The sequence below is a fragment of the Genypterus blacodes genome, unplaced genomic scaffold (assembly GCF_046128005.1).
Source record: "Genypterus blacodes isolate CSIRO-AG114 ecotype Tasmania unplaced genomic scaffold, CSIRO-AGI_Gbla_v1 ptg000054l_1, whole genome shotgun sequence".
In the NCBI taxonomy this organism is placed as follows: Eukaryota; Metazoa; Chordata; class Actinopteri; order Ophidiiformes; family Ophidiidae; genus Genypterus; species Genypterus blacodes.
The window spans coordinates 2953414-2972523 of record NW_027466866.1 but is presented as its reverse complement, the minus strand read 5'-3'; the positions used below and the strand labels follow the sequence as shown (position 1 = coordinate 2972523).

The 19110-nt window shown below is 42.8% G+C and overlaps 1 protein-coding gene across 2 annotated transcripts; it reads right to left on the bottom strand.

Annotated features, from left to right (window-relative positions):
- Positions 1 to 2454: 2454 nt before the first annotated feature.
- pla2g4ab (phospholipase A2, group IVAb (cytosolic, calcium-dependent)) lies at positions 2455 to 18865 on the bottom strand. 2 transcript variants are annotated; one of them, XM_076151322.1, is made up of 19 exons: positions 18541 to 18865; positions 16979 to 17120; positions 16693 to 16774; positions 16374 to 16522; positions 15989 to 16102; positions 15758 to 15795; positions 14813 to 14957; positions 13602 to 13738; positions 12945 to 13167; positions 12704 to 12818; positions 10178 to 10315; positions 9974 to 10063; positions 9185 to 9250; positions 8537 to 8667; positions 8211 to 8322; positions 7725 to 7909; positions 7246 to 7435; positions 6244 to 6401; positions 2455 to 4482 (listed from the first exon to the last, which is right to left on the bottom strand). In XM_076151322.1, the coding sequence occupies exons 2-19, from the start codon at positions 17009 to 17011 to the stop codon at positions 4345 to 4347; spliced, it is 2244 nt and encodes a 747-aa protein (XP_076007437.1). In that variant the 5' UTR covers positions 17012 to 17120; positions 18541 to 18865; the 3' UTR covers positions 2455 to 4344. The 2 variants fall into 2 exon arrangements, with proteins under 2 accessions (XP_076007437.1, XP_076007436.1); XM_076151321.1 differs by having other exon boundaries at positions 16979 to 17103.
- Positions 18866 to 19110: the final 245 nt, after the last annotated feature.

Below are 19110 nucleotides of genomic sequence, written 5' to 3'. Positions count from 1 at the left end.
AAGCCAAAGTGTGTGTGTGTGTGTTCACTCACAGCATTTACTACCCATTTAATGGCCATGGTGGGAGTTTATTTTACCAACTTGATGGTCTTTGCGTCCATGATGCAAAGCGTCAGTTTGTGTTATAAGTGCACTTCTCAAGAAACAAAGCAAACTTTCCATTTGACTGCTTCACTAGATCTTTATTTTAATCACTGAAACTATTTGGCTGAAGCATTAAGAGATAAAACCTTCAAACACAAATGGTTCTAAATGAAGGACCCTTCAGATCTCCAGGCCCCTGTTACGAGTGAGCAATGAACCTTTTCTGGACACGTCTGATATTTATGTTATTGATGTTATAAGTGGAATTTTTAATTTCCTCATCGGCCTTGTCTAGACTGTTGACGCTCTGGCTCGGAGGGGAGGAGAGCCGTACCACTGATCCACTTGTTTCCCAGCAGACCCACAGACTCGGTTCATATCTCCTGGTCCACGTGTCTTTCAACAGTGCAAGGAAGTACTGCCCACTGTGGACCAGGCTGTGTGACTGTGAGGCTGGAATAACGCAAGCGGAATAGCAGGCTGGTGAGACTGTGAGACAGAGGAGCTGTGTGGTCTGAGTACACACACACACACACACACACACACACACACACACACACACACACTCTGACACGTAACTCCTATGGTTTGCATTTGATGGTGCCAATCGTCATAATCTTCAAATTGGGATATTTTTTTCAGCCATGGATGGGAAATGTATGAATCAGTACAAACAAGGATTTGATTTTTTTTCAACTGCAATTTTATTCCAGGCAGTTTTTTTTTTCTAGTTTTGGGATGTAGATACAGTAAGTACAGGGCATGTGTGCCCGGAAACTGGAAAGGAAGCTCTTATAAGGTTCCTGGAATATAAGGTTCCTGTAGTTGAAATAACACACACACACACACACGACACACACACACACACAGAAGACAGCCTTGTAACCCTGCAGGCAATCAATATAGTGAACATTCTCTCTTTCTCTCTCTCTCTTTCTCTCTCTCTCTCTCTCTCTCACACACACACACACACAGATACTTAAACCTACACACACACACTCTCTCTCCCCTTGCGTGCAGTGGTCAAAGGCGTCCTCCTCTTTGTGGGCTTTGTGTAGTGTCCCAGCCCGTCTCTGCTATGTGCATGACTCAACACATCAAAAGGCAAAGGTACAGGCACATACATGACCTTCACGTGAGTGTGCAATTAACAAGCCCCAGAGAGCTTCAGTATGGAGAGCGCACCCCAACCCCCACCCTCCCCTCCCCATTCCCACCCCCGCCTGCACCGAGACACACCGGCACTGCACTGGAGATGAAACTGATGAAGCATCAAGGCGGCTGAGGTCCACAGCTTTGAACGCCTGCAAATCTGCAGGGCGTCGGGCCAGATGTTTCCGTGCAGGAGACAAGGACTGACACCATAGCAAAGCATCCTAAGCACATAATTAATGCTCTCATATGAAGGGCATATTGCTCCTGGATGAGGATTTAATTGGGGAATGTAATGATTTACCAGGTGTTGCGTGAAAGCAGCTCTTCACTTCAGGCTGGGAAAGACTGTGGGTGGCTGCTGTGGTGTGTGCTGATATCACGCCGACTTTATGTTGGGCAGGTTTAGAGAGTCATAACTCAGATCAAAGCTCTGAGATTTATTTACAAGCATGTTACAGCTTGACGTGATTATATCAAATCATAAAGAAAAATCATCTTATAAGTACAAACTGTCATCCAAAGGCAAACAAATTATAGAGTTAAATTATTCTATCAGTGTAAAAATTATTGCTTTTATTGCACAACTATTAGAAAATATTTATTCATATTAATTAGATAATGTTAAAATTGTTTACCCTTACTAGTAATCTTTTCACAAATCTTGATTCAATCCTGTTCACACACACGCTTGATTCTGCAAAATTTTTGCTTTTTGCTTTGGCTGATGAGTTTCCTGCTGCCAATATTGTGCAGGACACCACAGCTGATAGATGATTAATAGATACAATACACGTTAGGCTGAATTTGGAATGTGTGTAAAATGTGTATAAAATTATCTGTAAGAGTCTGAGAGCTGTAGAATATAGACTCTCATAGAGATTGGAGGCATTTCATTTCTGTCTGTAAGGAAACGAGCTGAAAGTTCATATCAAATCTTAGGGGTGAAGAGTTTAACTTGTGCTTTTCACTCTCAGTTATGATGAGATCAAATCTCTCAGGGCAGAATCAGTCCCATGAAACTAATATGAGGACACCTAAGGCCAGACTGCCAGGAAGAGCAGCAGGAGGAATTTCCTTTCTCACATCTCCCCTGCTCAGTCCAACTGCAATGATACAGCTGAATACACACTGAGGCACAATGTGTGTGATTATTCACTGAAGGAAATGGAACTGATGTCTTTATCTTACCAATGTCTTTAAAAGAAAGGACGCATGAACATTTCCTCTATTTAATCATTTCCGTTTAACCTGCACATGCCTTTCTTTACCAGTCACAACACAAAGAGTCCATGCTCATCATCATCATGTGTTTGTACACAGCTTGGTCCCATAGATTCACTTTAACGTCCAATACATTTGTAAACAATTAACAGAGATCATATAATTATAATATAACAAAAAAAAGACATTTTCTACTCTATATTCATAAAATGAAACTCAGAGTTTTATTTTACATAGATTGACCACTGCTTGTTTTGTTGTACACAGCTTTGAGTTCTGGTTGAATGATAAGTTCTAAGCCCAACACAGAGCGCTCTACCTCCACAGGTGATGCACTGGTGATTTCAACAGAATTTTCTTCGCATGCTTGAAATCTGATAAAACCTTTCTCAGGTTTGGTAAGAGGTGAAATTGTGATGCGGGTGATCCAGTGAGAAGGTACATAGTCACTGCACGCTAACCATGTTTGTTCATGTTGTAGGTGTAAGTGTATCATTGTGACTCTCATTAGTTTCTTATTGTCAGGCTCATAACTTATCAATCATCTTACAACAACCAAAAACACAAATCACAAATAATCAGCTTAAAATGACACAAAAAACCTCAAAATCCTGCAAAACTACTTTTGCCACAGGCAGAAACTCAACATGGGAGTCTGAAGTGCTTGGGTGTAAAATTCCACTCGTCCCTGTGCAGCCCCCGCAGGTATAGGTGTAGCGTGTCAGATTCCAGGCTTCCAGTGCTGCAGGTGTAGGTGTAGTGTGTAAAATTCCACTGAGTGCCGCTGAGAGCCACTGTTAAGCTGCGTGTGGCTCCTCTGCCCTGTGCCACGCAGTCATCCCTCCACCCAAATCTCAGCCCAGCGTACATCAGATAAATCCCTCACTTATCATATGGGAGGGGGAAGCGGCTCTGGGAAAAAACAAGCCGTGCCAGTATCTGAGGGGAAGGCCTGAAACAACATGGTCAGGAAAGTAAACACACCTTTACCCTAACAGGGAGAGAGGAACGTGCGTGAGGAGAAGGTGCGGGGTCGTTTCTATGGTGTCAAGTTCTGTTTTTCCAAAATGGTGGCTTTAATCAGAGGCACGCCCTTCAGGGGAGCAGGGAGTGCCCCTTCCCTGGGGGCGGGTAAACACAGCGGAGGTGTTTAAGGTATCCAGAGGGGCTGCTCCTGGCTGGGGGCCATTTAGGAGTTGCTATCAAACAAAACCAATGGTTACAAGCGTCTCTTCCATGTTTTCAAAATGGGTTTTACATGTTCGGACGCGCCGTTCTCACGTTGCGCGGCCACCTTGATATGGAGGAAGCTCAGCAAGGGCAAGACTTCTTTAAACAAGTCAGAGCGAAATTTAGAGACGGGAGGGATGCATACAAGGCAAACGCTTGAACTGAGATGAAGAGGTTTGTTTTGGAAATTAACATAATCCAGTAAACAGAATGCAGATGAAAATCAGGATTTCCAACAGGCACAAAGTGAAAAATTTCTCCAAAGTTGAAGCAGGAGCAGATCGTTTATTAATTTGTCCTTTTCTACTTGTAGAATTCCACTTCTCCACTCAAGCATCCATGAAGCTTCCATGACAGTCGACCCAGCAGCCATTAGCTGAGCTGCTTTGGGTAAAAGAGAGTAACACATATGTTCCAGTAATCAGATTCACACAGATGAAACCACATTATAAATTATTTTGCGGTTGAGCATATCATGAACTAACTTTAGGGCCTTTTGTAATTTTTTCTTACCATAAATCCACATTTTGATATTACCTATTGATTGAAGTAAAACAGAAAATAACATGACAGCATTTTCCAAAAAGAAAATGCTCAAAAATCACTAGAGTCCAACTTCTTTACAGTCTTAAAGTCAGATTGATGTTCTGGTCGTCACTTCCCGGGTTTGGACCTTAGGTCCCGCTTGATAAACTTCTTCTTCTGGATCTCACTGAGGGCCAACGGCATCGCACAGCGCGAGGGATTATCTTTACGGTACACAATGCTGTCCTTGATGGCATCTTTGATCACCTGAAGGGACAGAAATGTGGACAAATAATAACAATGCATTAGTTTCATGATCTCCTTTATATACACCTAAAATGCAAAATCAGTTACATTTCTATAGAGTAGTTGTGGAATATTTAGTTTAGTTTTACAATCTTCCCATCTTAATCATTATAATGGGGAAATGTTAACACACAATGAACGTCGTAGAGAAAAATATTGTACTGTTGTATAATTTAACATTTCTGGGAAGTGAAGAATGACTCAATTTACTCATAGTTGGGAATCTGACAGCATGTGGTTCTGTTTAGGGAAAGAGAGGAAATCTTCCACTCGCACTCTGAATTATTCACAAGGATTTAAGACATTTTTCCTCCTTTGACACAAAATGTTAGAAATTAACATAACCTGGGAGAAATCCAGAAATTTTCCAAATCCATCATGTGTTTGGTATTGCTGATTGTTCTCGGGTGGTGCTGGAGCTCTGACACTTGTGTGAGTGTAAGAGTGTGCCAGTGTGGAAGTCCTGTGCCAACGTCCATGTTTTTTTAATGATTTATTTGTCTTATGCAGGCTAATATTTCATACTTAATTATTCATACTATTAAACTTAATGGTTTAATTGCCGAAGACTTAATGAGTTTAATCACAACAGCTGAAAGCAGCTGCGTTGTCTGTGATTGGTAGACGTTGGAGCTGAACACCTGAGGAGAGTTTGTGATCAGCCATGCACAAAGCTTCCAGCCTGAGCTTTGGTGTTGTGTGGTTGTTTTTGGGACAGTAGTAGTTATTGTTTTTGTGTTGTTGTGTTAAATTATGTGCTGGTCACTTATTTGGCTCAGGTTTTAGGGAGGATCCATTTATTTTCTATGTTTCAGTTTCTCCTTTTCTTTGTTTGGTATTGTTTTGGCCTGAATGTTGAAACATGTTCACGCACACACACACACACACAGCCTAGTATAGTGCTCGCATAGAAAAGAAGCACTTGACCGGAAAAATGATACAGCTTTGCAGCCAATTTTCCCCACAAAAACAAAAGAGGAGTGACGCCGCCGCATCAGCAGTGGAGCGTCACACAAAGGTCGTAATTTAAGATGTGTCCATATAGCATGCAGGCTTTTGTTGTAGGTTTCTGGCTGGGAGGAATGTAAAATTAGTAACTCTAGGATCATTAATGCCTTTTGACTGACGCAAGCTTTAGACTGGAATGTGGTTTCCAACATGTAACTGCTACCTAAATGAGCCCTGGTTACTTCCATGTCAGGTTAATGACACTGAGCGATGCTTCCATGCCTGGAGCTACAGGCTGCACTCGACTGTGAGGTTTACCAAATAACACCTTCATTGACAAAGCAGGACTTTAGTGAATGAGCTGCCCTTTCACTGTAAACAAATACACTGCATCATATTTCCATCTTTAGTCAGCGGGGATGTGAATCAGTGAAAGTCACTCACACACACACACAGTGACACACCTACACTAGACCGGACATGTACTCGACTCAACTTTTGAAGTTTTTAATATTGCGCAATTGATTCAGTTCTGAAGAATGTTAAAAACAATGTTAAAATCGTTCAACTCAATCATTGGGATTTTCTTTTTAATTTTAACATTCTTCAAGGCGACTCAATTGCGCAAAATTTAAGTTTTCAATATTGCACAATTGATTCCGTTCTGAAGAATGTTCAAATTAAAAAGAAAATCGCAATGAATGTTTCCAATGATGCAGGTCTACAATCATTTTCGGTGGAAAATTTGTATCCAAATTAAAAATCTCCACTAACCTCGAGGTTGTTTAGAGTGTTGAACTCCATGAGGTCATGCAGCCTCATGTAGGCCTCGTTGGAGTACTGGAAGTTAAACGTGGAGTATGGCGTCTCGGGGTCATCGAATATGTCGAAATCTGCCACCTCCTTCTCCTCCTCGGTCTCTCTGGCAACACCTGGAAACAACCAGATACACCAACAAAGACATTAAAAATCCATTAAAATAATGACCCTGGTGCATGATAAGCCACCCAGGATGCAACCATACTGCAGTTAAATGTACAGTGATGAGGATGATCATAGGCGACCAGAAAGTCAGTTAGGTATCCGATTTGTTTCCCCTCCTGGGTTATCAAAGCAGTGCAGACAAACTCCATGGAGTAACAGCTCATGAAACTGAAGCTTCCACACAAAGCTGACTCTGCAGCTTTTCATGCCTTTTTTCCTAAAAGGAAGTCCATTTTTGGTATAATTCCGCCTGAAGTTTATGTAACATTCATAAACAGAGTGAGGAAGTATTTGGGCTGCTGAATGTAAAGAATAAGTTTCTGCCTCGTGCAGCGGAGGAGCTGAGGGTTAATCTCTCTGTATGGCTGATGTATGGCTTGTTTACACACAGATCGCTCCCACTGGCGTGAGAGATTCCCCCAGACACCTGGCTCCTCAACGGGCCATAATTCACCAAAGCAGCTCATAAAACACTGAACACGCACGCTGCAGTCGTGTCTGTGCAGGAACACACACAAACACACACAACTATACACAGTAAAATGCAGGTATGCTGAAACAGAGACGCAAAAGTTCCACCACCACCAAACCACAGGGAAAGTATACAGGTCAGTCAGATGAACGGGGGTCCTAACATGTGACGCAGCCTGAAACACTAACAAAGGGCTCCACTGACCGCAAATGCTGCTTCGAGGAAATCATGCCTCATAGTCCATGATGGTAAAATGGCATAATAACATTTTTACAAAAGGCCGTGGCATATTTTCCCCCCTCACACGTGTACATACTTACCCGGCGCTTTGAACTTCCTGAAGTTGATGTTGACCAGGACAAAGTGGATGATGGTGGGACAGTTCTTTTCGCCTTTTTTGGGTTTGAAGACGTAACATTCCTTCAGGCCCTCACGGTCAAACACTTTGGGGTCGATCTTGGGGAACGGGAGCTTGTTCATCCGAGCCCACTTTTCTGCTAGCAGAAGCTCCTGAGATGTAAATTACAACAATACATTAGAAAACAACTTCCTGTGTGCAAAGATGGATTATGTATTATAGATACACCACTTATACAGTCCTGAGCTATCAGTAACACACCTACACTACTTTGATAATGCTTGAGCAAGTCTCTACAATTTTCTTTCCGCATCCTGTAGTAAAGCAATCGTCCAAGCAAAACACTTCTGTCTCTTCTGCACTCTCTGTGCGAGGTGATAACCATCTGAGATGACCGGCCAAAAGAATGACCAAGCACTGGACCCTCAGCAGGGCTCTGACCTTAAACGGGGGGCTCGAGTCGCTGGGTCGTGCAGAGAAGTCAAAAGAGATGATGAGGTCGACCCCTCTTTGCGGCCGCAGGATGAGAGGGTAAGGGAGGTTATAGGTCAGACCACTGTCCACAACATGGATCTTCTTGCTCTTCACATCCAGAGGCTCGTAGATGCGGTCAAACTCATCTGGGTCTGAAAAGCATTTTAAAATTTCATTCCAATTCTACTCCTTTTTTGCCATCAGTATTGTTTCTGTAGAACCTATCGCACATGCATGGTGTTGCTTCACTGACTGATACAATGTGCAGAGTGCAGCACTTAATCACAGTACATTTGTTTGCACTATTTTCATATTCATACTGTATATGAATATGAATGAACATGAAGTTACACGCCTAACAGATAGTAGCACATTTACTCTGGTGTGCCCCAAGGGCTCATTCTGGGGCCATTTTTCTTTTCTTTTTAATAATTATTTTGTTTGAGTTCTTACCTGTGACAGCATCCACCTCATCCTCAGGCGCAGTTGAGTGGCACATGTAGTCACTGAAGGGGGAGAAGGGGATGCTGGCGCTCAGGTTCAGGCCCAACATGAAATTATGCACCTAGTAATGTTAAGGCATCAGATGGAGAGAAAAAAATGCTTATTGGAAATGTTTTATAATAAACTGTATGATTGAAGCACTGTCATCATACTATGCACAGTATCCCACTGGATTTGTACTTTCTAACATTCCTATTATGGGCCGTGATCCATATTAAGATGGATGTTCGATCAGGCCCGAGATTTCAGTGAACATATTCAGTTACATTATGTACCTTCCCTGCCCGGCCCTCTCTCGTGTTGAACAATGCAGATTCACCAAAGAGCGAGGTGAACATTCGTTGCACCCAGCTGGCCTGAGCATGGCGGTGGAACTCGTCCTCTGCCTCCTGGTTCTCTGTGCCACCTGAACGAGACAGAGGTGACCATTAGATACTATTGGGCATGTTTTGAACAGGATATGCATGAGAGCAAAATCTGTGTGTAAGGACAGGAAATGCGTACTTTATATTTTCAACCCTCCTCCCACCTCTATCTATGTTTCTCACTTTTCCTCTTTTACTTTCTTTCATCTCTTGTTCTTCCACTCACAGCTAAGGCTCACAGTGTAAAGTAAAAGCAATTACCAACTCCAACCATGAAGATGAATGGAGACGGTAAACTAGAAAGCTGAATGTAGGAACTCAAAACTTGGCAGTGACACCTTGATGTTCAGCATTTCTTCATACTTGGGTACTAACCACAGCAGCTATTCTCATAGACAGTGATACGGCCCATTCACACCTTCAGATGCATGTTAGTGTTCCCACATAACAGAAGTGTTAAGGCGTTTCCCAGTGTGACAACCAAGTTTGCCCACTACTTCGGAAGCTCACACATTAAAATTGCACTTTAACCGAAGTGGCGATGGGTGGATGTCTCACCTTTGCGCGGCTCTTCATCATTGTCTAAACTGTCTTCACCAACAATGTGCTGTGGCTTGATCTGTTCTGTAAGAAAGACATGAGACGGCTTTACTCATCGAAATCCAACTTAGGAAGAGACTGCTTACCTTAATTCGGCTATAAACCATCAAAGAGATTTGGTGCGATTACCTGAGCATATTACACAATACACTAATGCATTGTTTAACTGGGTGGAGACACGTTCAGACTTTCACACATTGAAAGGCAATGACTGTTCAATATTACAGGAAGAGGTCAAATGAGGCAAAATGAATATCCGATGAGCAGTCAGAGCCAACACAGGAAGATGGTTTCTCGTTCACACACATTCAAAGTCTGGTGGCGTTTCTAGGCCAGCTATTTCATGTGATGATATAACTACAAGTGTAGCTGGGAGAAAGTTATTCTTCAGTCAAAGAGAAGACACCAATAACTGGAACTTGAGTAGACAAAATGGAATGTCACAGAAACTGAGAACTTGATCCACCTTGAAGGACTTGTTCAATCAATGGAACAATATAATAAGATACCATAACATAATTCATGCAATGAATATGGCCATTTGCAATAACAGAAAGGTCAATTGTAGGACATTTTGTGTGTGTTTGTTAGTTGGCATTTAAATTGGATCATGTTCAATCAGATACAGAAGAATAAGTTTCAAGGCCCTGACACAGATTGAAATCATCCTTAACATATTATCTTTCGCCATTCTATCAACTGATGTTATTGTATCAAAACACAAAGAAAGCAAAATACAAGTCTTACCTAACTCCTCCTCCATTGTGCTGCCACCTGCCATGTCTTTGACCCCCAGAACTCTGTTGAACAGAATGGAGAAGGCGCTGCCCCACACACCTGACACAGCAATCAATCAATCAGCAATATAATGTCAGAACGTCTGAGTGTAGGTTGTTAAGTGCGTGTGTAGGAGGCTGTGCGTTTGCATATATAGGAATGCGTCAGTCTCACCCATGAGAAAATGGATTGGGTTTTCCTCATATTTCTTCACCACAGTGCCCATGAAAAACTTGCTCCCAAACAAGTCCGGGGTCATGAAGGTGCCATACTTTGCCATCCCGATTTCATACGGACTGAACTCTACCCAGTCTGCGGGAAGACAGATAAGAGAAATGTGACAGGATGTTTTAACAAAAGGTCCTGGCGTCAAATCCAACTGAAGTATTTTTTGTGTAGCCTTTGTACAGTACGTGTCGTCCGTGTGTCTATAGGGACACAAATGTTAAGTCAGGGGAAACTAAACTGGATGTCTGTGTGTTTATGTCTGTGTGTTAGGCTCTTTAACAGGTATAGTGGGTAACCTGCTGCTCACCCATTGAACTCTGGGACAGGCTGCATCCCACCATGAACCCTGAACAGGATAAGCATGTACAGTACCTATGGATGGATTGATGGATGGACAATCAAAGAAATCTGTTCAGTCAGCCCCTGACACTATTTGAAAGCTGACAAACTGTAAACAAAGCTGATTAAAAGCATAATCATATGCCTCTGAATCTTGTGCCCACATTGAACTAAACAAAGCCTTCATTCAGGGAAAAGGTAATTTAAAAAAAGCTAATTATGAGATGTAACAAGATCTTGAATAATAGAAATATGTCCACGTTTTCACTGCCGAATTTTAGACCTTTCATTCTTTAGTATTTTGTGTCTATTCTGAGCGTGACAAAACATCAAGATCTGTACAACAACACTGTGAACCGGGTGGAGACCTTCCTACCTGCCGCACCCCAGAACAGGGGACACGCAAATGGCAAAAATGTGTCTTTAAAATGTTACAAACTGTACTGTAACCCTACATAGACAGGCAGAATTTCAGATAGGTATGTGCTGTAAAAGAACACTCAAATGTGCAATGGCAATAGTTACACAAACAGACACACACACAGGTCAGTTTGGAATCATTAGCTCGGATTTCTGTCACTCTTTAGCTCGTAACTGCCTCTAAAATAAGCCCATAATTTCCTAGCTTTAGCGTTCTTTTGACAGTGAGGTATTTTCCATTAAGTAGGTTGAAACGAAACAGAGGCCCGTAAGCGTAAGAGGAGGAGGAGGAACATGTCTCATCTATTTTAGTACCTGGCCAAATGTCGTAGCAGTCAGGTATCATCTGTGTGTTGTCTTTGTCCATGTGTGATTGTGAGAGCTAACAATAGCGAACCACTAAATGTTAGGTGAAGGAAAAGGTTAGCCTCGCCCTGAGAAACATCCACGCAACACATGACACCCCAGTCAACAATAAGAGGCAACTTGCCAACAATTCAGCCGCTAAAAATAACAAATAAAATGCTTATTGTCACTTTGCTGTTGAAACTATTGTTGTTTGGACCACAGTTAACAATGGACCAGTTCATATATGCGCCTACAAGGATTTGTAATCGGACCATTTAGATTTATAATTAGTTTTCATGTATATTCGTCATTGTTGCTTTAATTTCTTTGTTAGTTATTCTTTGAGTCTGGCTACCTTTGATTAGTGCATTAAAATCTAAATTAATTAAGTTTTGGCCACTTGAATAGCATCAAGTTGTTACAGATAACCGCAAAGAAATCGCTGACTCACACCACACTCGCTATAGCTTTAGCATCAGACTGGAGCCACATTACAACCACCTGATGAACACAAAATCCTGCTTCCAGCTCTTTTGTCCCCCACCAACTCTTGGTCTTTCATTTGCAAAGTGCTCGACTCTCTTTCTTTGTGCCTAGTATCAGAGTTTTATTGCTGGAAATGGCTGGCTTGTTAATGAGCACCGTTCACACGTTTGTTTATATAGCAAGAGAGTTGCTATGCTAGCACAAAGCAAACAAAGCACAGCAATGGGGCTATTTTTGCAGTGAAAGCTTGTAATTAGTAATACATTAATTTTGTATTCTGAGAGGCTTTTTTGGTAAGTTTTTGTATAATAATTGAGATATAATGTCAGGGTGATAAGTGACACTGACCTAATCGCCATGTCATAGTTTATTCCACAATAATCACTGTAATTCTGGTTATCCAGCTGACATCACCTGGATGTCTTTGGACTGTAGTAGTGCAGACATGTCAACTCCTTGTTGACAGGAAACAGTTCTAACCACTAATCCACCCTGTCGACACAATCAAAGTCCATTGCTACATCGGGAATTTTCTATTCAAATATCAATTCCAGTGAAATGTAGCTGAGCAGCTGCTGTGTCACTTACAGTACTTTCATCAATCTACAATGAGGAAGTACAGTACAATATGGGACTAACCCAGAGTTCAACATGGCCACTTCCTTGATAGAGCTGCCTCATCTTGACAGCCCCTCTGTGGTAAATGTACAGCTTTCTATGGAAATATGTTTTACATGTGGTTGAGCTCATATGTATCTAGTCGCACATTACACATGCAAACGAGTTCTAAAAAAAAAAAACCCTGTGTGAACCAGAAAGTAAGGCTGCACACAAACACACATATAGAGTATAAACACACAAACGTGCACACAGGCTCACCTGCAAACATGAGCTCGGACACATCAGGCTTGACATGCAGACATGTGAAGAGGGGAAGAGGGCACTGGGCCTCGTTCACTTTCTCCTGAATCTCAGATAGCTTGGTGTCCATCCTCTGTGGGAGACAATGGACAACTTTATGTTGGTTTGTTGTGTTAATTGAGTGTTGGTGAGACAGAAAAAGTGTCCTAAAGCACACAGGGAGACAGAGAGACAGGGAGACAAACATCTGCTCTCTTACTGCTGGCATAAGCGTCTCTCCTATGAGCATGCCGAAGATGTCAGTGAATGTCACCGGCTGGCCTGAAGCCTTCTTCGTCCACAGGGCCTGGATGTAGTTTGTTATGTGTGAAGGCATTAGCAGCCTCAATGGATTGCTGCTAACGCTCTTCATCAGCTCCATGTTGATGTCCTTCGGGCCTTTATTTGGAAACTCAGGGTGAGAGTAGAGAGTGGACATGTACCTAAAGGGAAAAGGAAAGAGAGAGAGAGTGTGTATGGTACGGATCTGGATGCAAGATAAATGGTTGTCCCATGATACTTAACAGGGATTAAGCATTCATCTTTCACAGATGAAGAGGGTGTTAAGGTTTATGCAGGAGCTACTTGGAAGGGAATTGAATTCAGGAAGCAAAACCACAAACATTAAAACTGAGACTGAAACAAGCCAGAGATACTCGCATGATGACAGCTTCATACCAGCGCAGGAAGGCAGAGCTCCTCAGCACAGGGAGGGGTTAGAACCAAAAAGACTGAAGAAGAAATATGGTATTGACGAGAAAGAGGAAGATAAGAAGCGCACAAATATTATTAGAAGCGGATTACAGTAGAAGTGTGCAAGTATTATTAGAAGGAGATTTAGAAGAGAATTAGAAGAGAAGAAGTCAACTGAGCTGACCATGTGGAGCCAGAGAGGCCGGCGACATAGGTGGCACAGTCCAGGACCCCAGACTCATACAGAGCCTTCATCACGCCTGAGAAGCCAACCATGGCACGGAATCCTCCTCCAGAGCCCACAATGGCGATCACTGGCACCTGGAACACACACACACACACACACACATGCAAAGGCAGATTTAGATTTAGGTGATACAAAAAAAAGGAGTGGAGAAGAATTATAATCACATAATTGTGTTCTGTGTCATAAATGATTACTTCAGGATTATACACAGTTTAGTCGGAGCTGAGTCTCACATTCATGCCGTCTCATTCTTTCAGCTTGAGCAACTTCCCTCCTGTGCCTCCACACACACACTGTTAAAGCGCTGTGCCAGTTGCGTCACACTTTTGCAACATTTTTCAACTTGCGCTTTTAGATTTTCTACTATTTCGCAATTTTCATGAAGCAACATTCCATCTCTCCTGAAGTCCAGCAGAGGAATCTGACAATTTCGGAGTCTCTACATCTGAGTGTTTTCCCCATCTGAGACTCATTCTGGAGAGTGAGTTACTCCAAAACTAAATCAACCTGCCAGTAGCTCAGTATCTGAGGCTTCCACTCCATGAGTAAAAACATTAGTTACAAAAACATTAGTGGGCCTAAATCAAAATTACAGCCTCAGACGAAGGGATTCTGTCAAAGAATGCACAGAGTGAGAAACCAGATGTGTGCTCGGTTTACAGAAACAGAGCAGAAGTTGGAACCTAAGTTGGAACCTTGCACAGCTTGTTGCACAGCTCACAATTTGTCATGTTCACATCGACCCTCACAACCTGACGATAAAATTCCATACTTTTCCAGGAAGTCCTGAACTCGTGGCCACGTCACCTAATAGTAACAATTTCACCTTATAAAACAAATCCTACTGCTTATTTATGAGAGTGAATCCTTACTGCAACATTAACACACACACACACACACACACACACACACACACACACACACACACACACACACACACACACTGGCATCACTCCCATCATTCGAGCTACAGTATTGTGACTCAGACAATTATCGAACAATCAGATACAACTCTTGTTGCTAATACACACAACACACCTTTACCATTATATGTGTGTGTGTGTGAGAGAGAGAGAGAGGGAGAGAGAGAGAGAGAGAGAGAGAGAGAGATATTGTGTTAAACTTTCCCTTGCATCCGCTGCTCTCACCTCGTGTGGAGAGCTGGGGAGGAAGCGAGGCTTCTCCATGTCCAGCAGCTTCTTGATGCCCAGCATCACTCGCTCTCTGCGGGTCTGTCGGAACATCTTCTCTTTATCACACAGAGCCAGACTGAACCGCAGGTCCAAGTTAGAACTGTGGGGACAAACACAGGAACACAGGAACGATGTCACTGTAAACACATTTGGATTCATTCTATATTTTTCTTTTTCTGCAGACCTGTTTCATATGTAAGAGGTTAAATCCTGTGTTACTAAAAATAATGCGTGGCCACACCTTGTGGAAGTGTGAGAACCAGATCATTAAGTCGTGGCCATAAATCACAGGACACAATACTAATGCAATATTGGGCACAGCCATAAACGGGGTCCTGGTTGCAGGTTTGCAGATGATCCTCTGGTGTACTAATGAAGTACACAAGCTCTTCTGACAAGTCTTTGTTTTGATCATGCATTTAAGGTGGTAAGACATACCCCAATAACATGACGCATATCTAATTTATCCCTTATTTATCTCCTTAACATGCCTTAATAAGTCACGGCCACAACTACTCATATCTCACTGCAGACCGTCTCCGCTCCTTTTCTGTATTTTCAGGGAGGTCCAGTCTGCGGTGAACATTCTTACACAAACACAGTCGTGACCTCCAACCATTTACCGCTAACCTTTTCCAATCTTACTGATGGGTCAGAAATGCTTGGCATGTCCACTGACTGATGATGCAATGGGACTTGTGCTGCCTTCTAACCTTGCTGCGTTAATGGAGAGGCATTCTGCTGTAACCTCCTCCTCTGCTGCAGGTGAATTCCTGCTCATTCTTTGCCTGTCGCTGATCCATTTGTCAAGCTCCCTCTGTAATTTAGCTATTATTGTCCTATACGGATGTAAACGGCGCTAAGATTACTTAAACAAGTTGCTTTGAAGGAAATACTTACCACACCTCCAGGGACATCTCTAAGTGCACTTTGGTTGCCTGTCAAAACATGGAGGTATGTGGTTATTGTACAGGAAAGATGCCGTTGAGTGAGGTTGTTAATGCTGTCAGTGGCTAAACACAAGGGATGTCAAAGTGCATCCAGTAGGAGGAGGAAAAATGTGCAGTTTTTGTGGAAAATATAAACATTTACACCTTTTGTTCATATTTCCCTGCATTGAGGATGTCTTACTTTGCCAATGAGGAAGACCTCCGTCTCTGGCTGGCCGACTTTGAGTTTGGAGATGTCGTACGATGCCGTCCCGAGTGTCTCATCCATCACATAATTGGCGTCCATTAATGTTAACTGATTGGAATACACATAAGCAGTGTAAGTCCATTGAAGTTTCATCTTGTCATAACACTAAACAACAATTTAACACATTAAAACATTCAGGAAACCTCCAGTGACCCTAACTTAATATTTTGGATACATCTTAACAATAAGAATAACAATAGAAACAGAATATATTGTTTAGTAATATGAATTTGGACAGGTTAGTTGTGTTTCTTTTGCTTTTTGCTCCACTGCATCCCTGCTCATCAGCCTGTGCTTGTATACTTTATGCATCTCTGACCTCCAGAGTGTTCTGCTGGTTTGGGTCCAGTATGAAGTGAAACGTCTCGTTCCATTTTGGGTTGATGTTGTTGTCTATGTGTCGGGTCTTCTTCCTGCTCTCTGGGGCTGTGGGGACGAACAGCTCCACATACGGATCAGGAGTGTCCACTGCAGACACAGGGCAATTTGTCCAGATGAGAAGTTTTGAAAGGGATTTTAACGGTTTCAAGTAAAGTAACTGACAATAACTTAACTTAGTCACTGTGGAAATGCATGAGGGTTAAAGCTGTAGCGAGTACTGCACACTTTTCTAGAAATCACATCAAAACAACACTCACACAGGTCACCCAGAGCTCCTTTAGTGACGCCCTCTGCTCGGACCACAGTCACGTTAAATTTGTGAGAAAACTGTTGTTCCACCTGCAACACAACAGAACACAGACCAGAGTTAACTCAAGTGGACTTGTAAAGGCTGATTCAAAGGAGGATCCCAAGAACACGGAGAAGTGGTCAGTACATGACACGATGTCTACAAGCACTCTATAAAATCATTGAATAGAGAAACGCTTTACAAATTATTATTATATACAAAGAACAAGAACAAACATACAAGTCAATACTCACGATGATATACTGATATGGATCTATGGAAGCCATGCTGAGCTGCCAGCAGAGTGATTCTTGGGAAAGTCTTTGTCAGGATGTGAAGTCAGGAAAACATTTCAGTCAGTAATGGAACCATTAAGAGCCTGAAGGAGGAAACACACTGTGTAACATCAGTGCAATGGTACAGACAAACCACATGTGATGTTCATAAATTTAAAAAAAAGACATGAAATGAGCATGATAGCATTGTAAAGTTACTCTGAGTGAGGTTTTTGTACTGTGTTTCCCATTGTAGGGCCACTGCCATCACCTTACCGAAGACAGAAAAGTTGACTAAGCGATATCAGGAAGGCCCTTAGTATCTAGAGAGCGTTTAGGGGAAGTGTGCAGAGCCCAAACACATGATAGGACTGTGGCAAATGCCATATGATAAGTGTCTGTGTGTGTGTAGGGGGGTTAAGTACGTGCAAGGACAAAGATAGTAATGTTGTAAATTCAACAGAAGCACTGAGACAATAGAGCTGATAAGATATTTGCATATGCTGTGTGTGTGTGTGTGTGTGTGTGTGTGTGTGTGTGTGTGTGTGTGTGTGTGTGTGTGTCTCAAGGTCAGTGAGGCTTTTCTCAGTTGTTCACCAAAGCGTATCATCACAGAGTGGACAGGGTGGCCTGGGAGCACGTAGTGTGTGTGTTCGCAGCTCTGGTCACGTAGTTTGCATCAGTTGTCCAATTTTCCCAAATGTTACAATCGCTCTCTCTCTCTCTCCCTCCCCCTCTCTCTCCCTCTCTCTTTCACTTCCTCGACCCCCCCCCCCCCCCCTCTCCATCCTCCCTCTCTCTCCCTGGATAGACCCTGGATGTGACCTCTTTCCTGCAGCTCACAGTGTAACTACAGTGCAGCCTCTTGTGTGTTGATGCATCACTGCAGCTGTCAGTCTCCTTAGATAACCACATCAAAGTTCTTCCCCATGTGAATCAGACAAGTAAACACTGAAAACGTGCTCACTTGCCTGAGACATAAACGATGAAGAGTCACATTAATGAACGTGGTGATTGTTTCTAGAGAAGTGTAACATGTAATGGTTGAAACAAAGCGTGTCATTGGGTCACAGTGAAACAGGTTATGCTTGCTCCTGATTGGCTGAGAAGAATAAAGTCCCACCTGACACATGAGAGTTATGGGCGCATTATGTGTAATAATAAACACAATGAAGCTGCGAGTCGGATCTCAGTAATTGCAGGCCGGTGTGTGTAGCGTGTAGCGATGTGACGAACGCTACTATATCATCTGACACAAAGCACCGTGATACAAAAGCTATGGAACCTTTATTAACCCTTTGCTCACTAAATCCTGCCCTGCTGCTCACATTGATCAGATTTCACTTCGATTACAGGTCAAATCGCTCAATGAAGTGTTATTAATATGTAATAACCGATATAACACGATGTGAATTTCCTCGTTCTCTAAAGTTGCGCAAAGTAAAGCAGTGGAATCCCCGCAGCTCTCAAGTCTGTCTTTAGCTACCCCCGGCCTGTATTTGACCCAAACTGCAGTGAAATAGAGAGAAGTGTGTACATACCTGACAGAGGAGTGATATCAACTCTCTTATCCTGAAAAATGTGTCATACTGTTGGAAAATATCGTTCCACCGAAGAAGATGGAGGAGGTGCTACGAGTTTGTGCAGACTTGCGCGCACACACCCGGCAGTCAGAGAGAGAGAGAGAGAGAGAGAGAGAGAGAGAGAGAGAGAGAGAGAGAGAGAGAGAGAGAGGGAGAGAGTGTGTGTGTGTGTGTGTCTGTGTGTTAGGATCGGCACAGAGACGCTTTAAGGGGAAGATCGAGTGGTGGAAAAGTGAGGAAAGCGAACCTAGAGCCGAACGCGTCCCACCTCTCCAACTACGCACCAGAGCACAGCGCAGCGCAGCCACCAGGGGGCGCATGAGCGAGTTTAGCGCGTCACACCGCGAGCACACCGAGACAACAAGAGGCGAAACGGTCACATAGTCCGTCTGGTCCTCCTCAATTTACACAGGACCGAAACTCTACGACATGTCATTTCCTCTCCAGTTATTCTTAGTTATTATTAATGTTTACAACAAGACATGATCAAGGATCAAAGTAGGGAAGCAGCATGTCTAACTGCAGCAG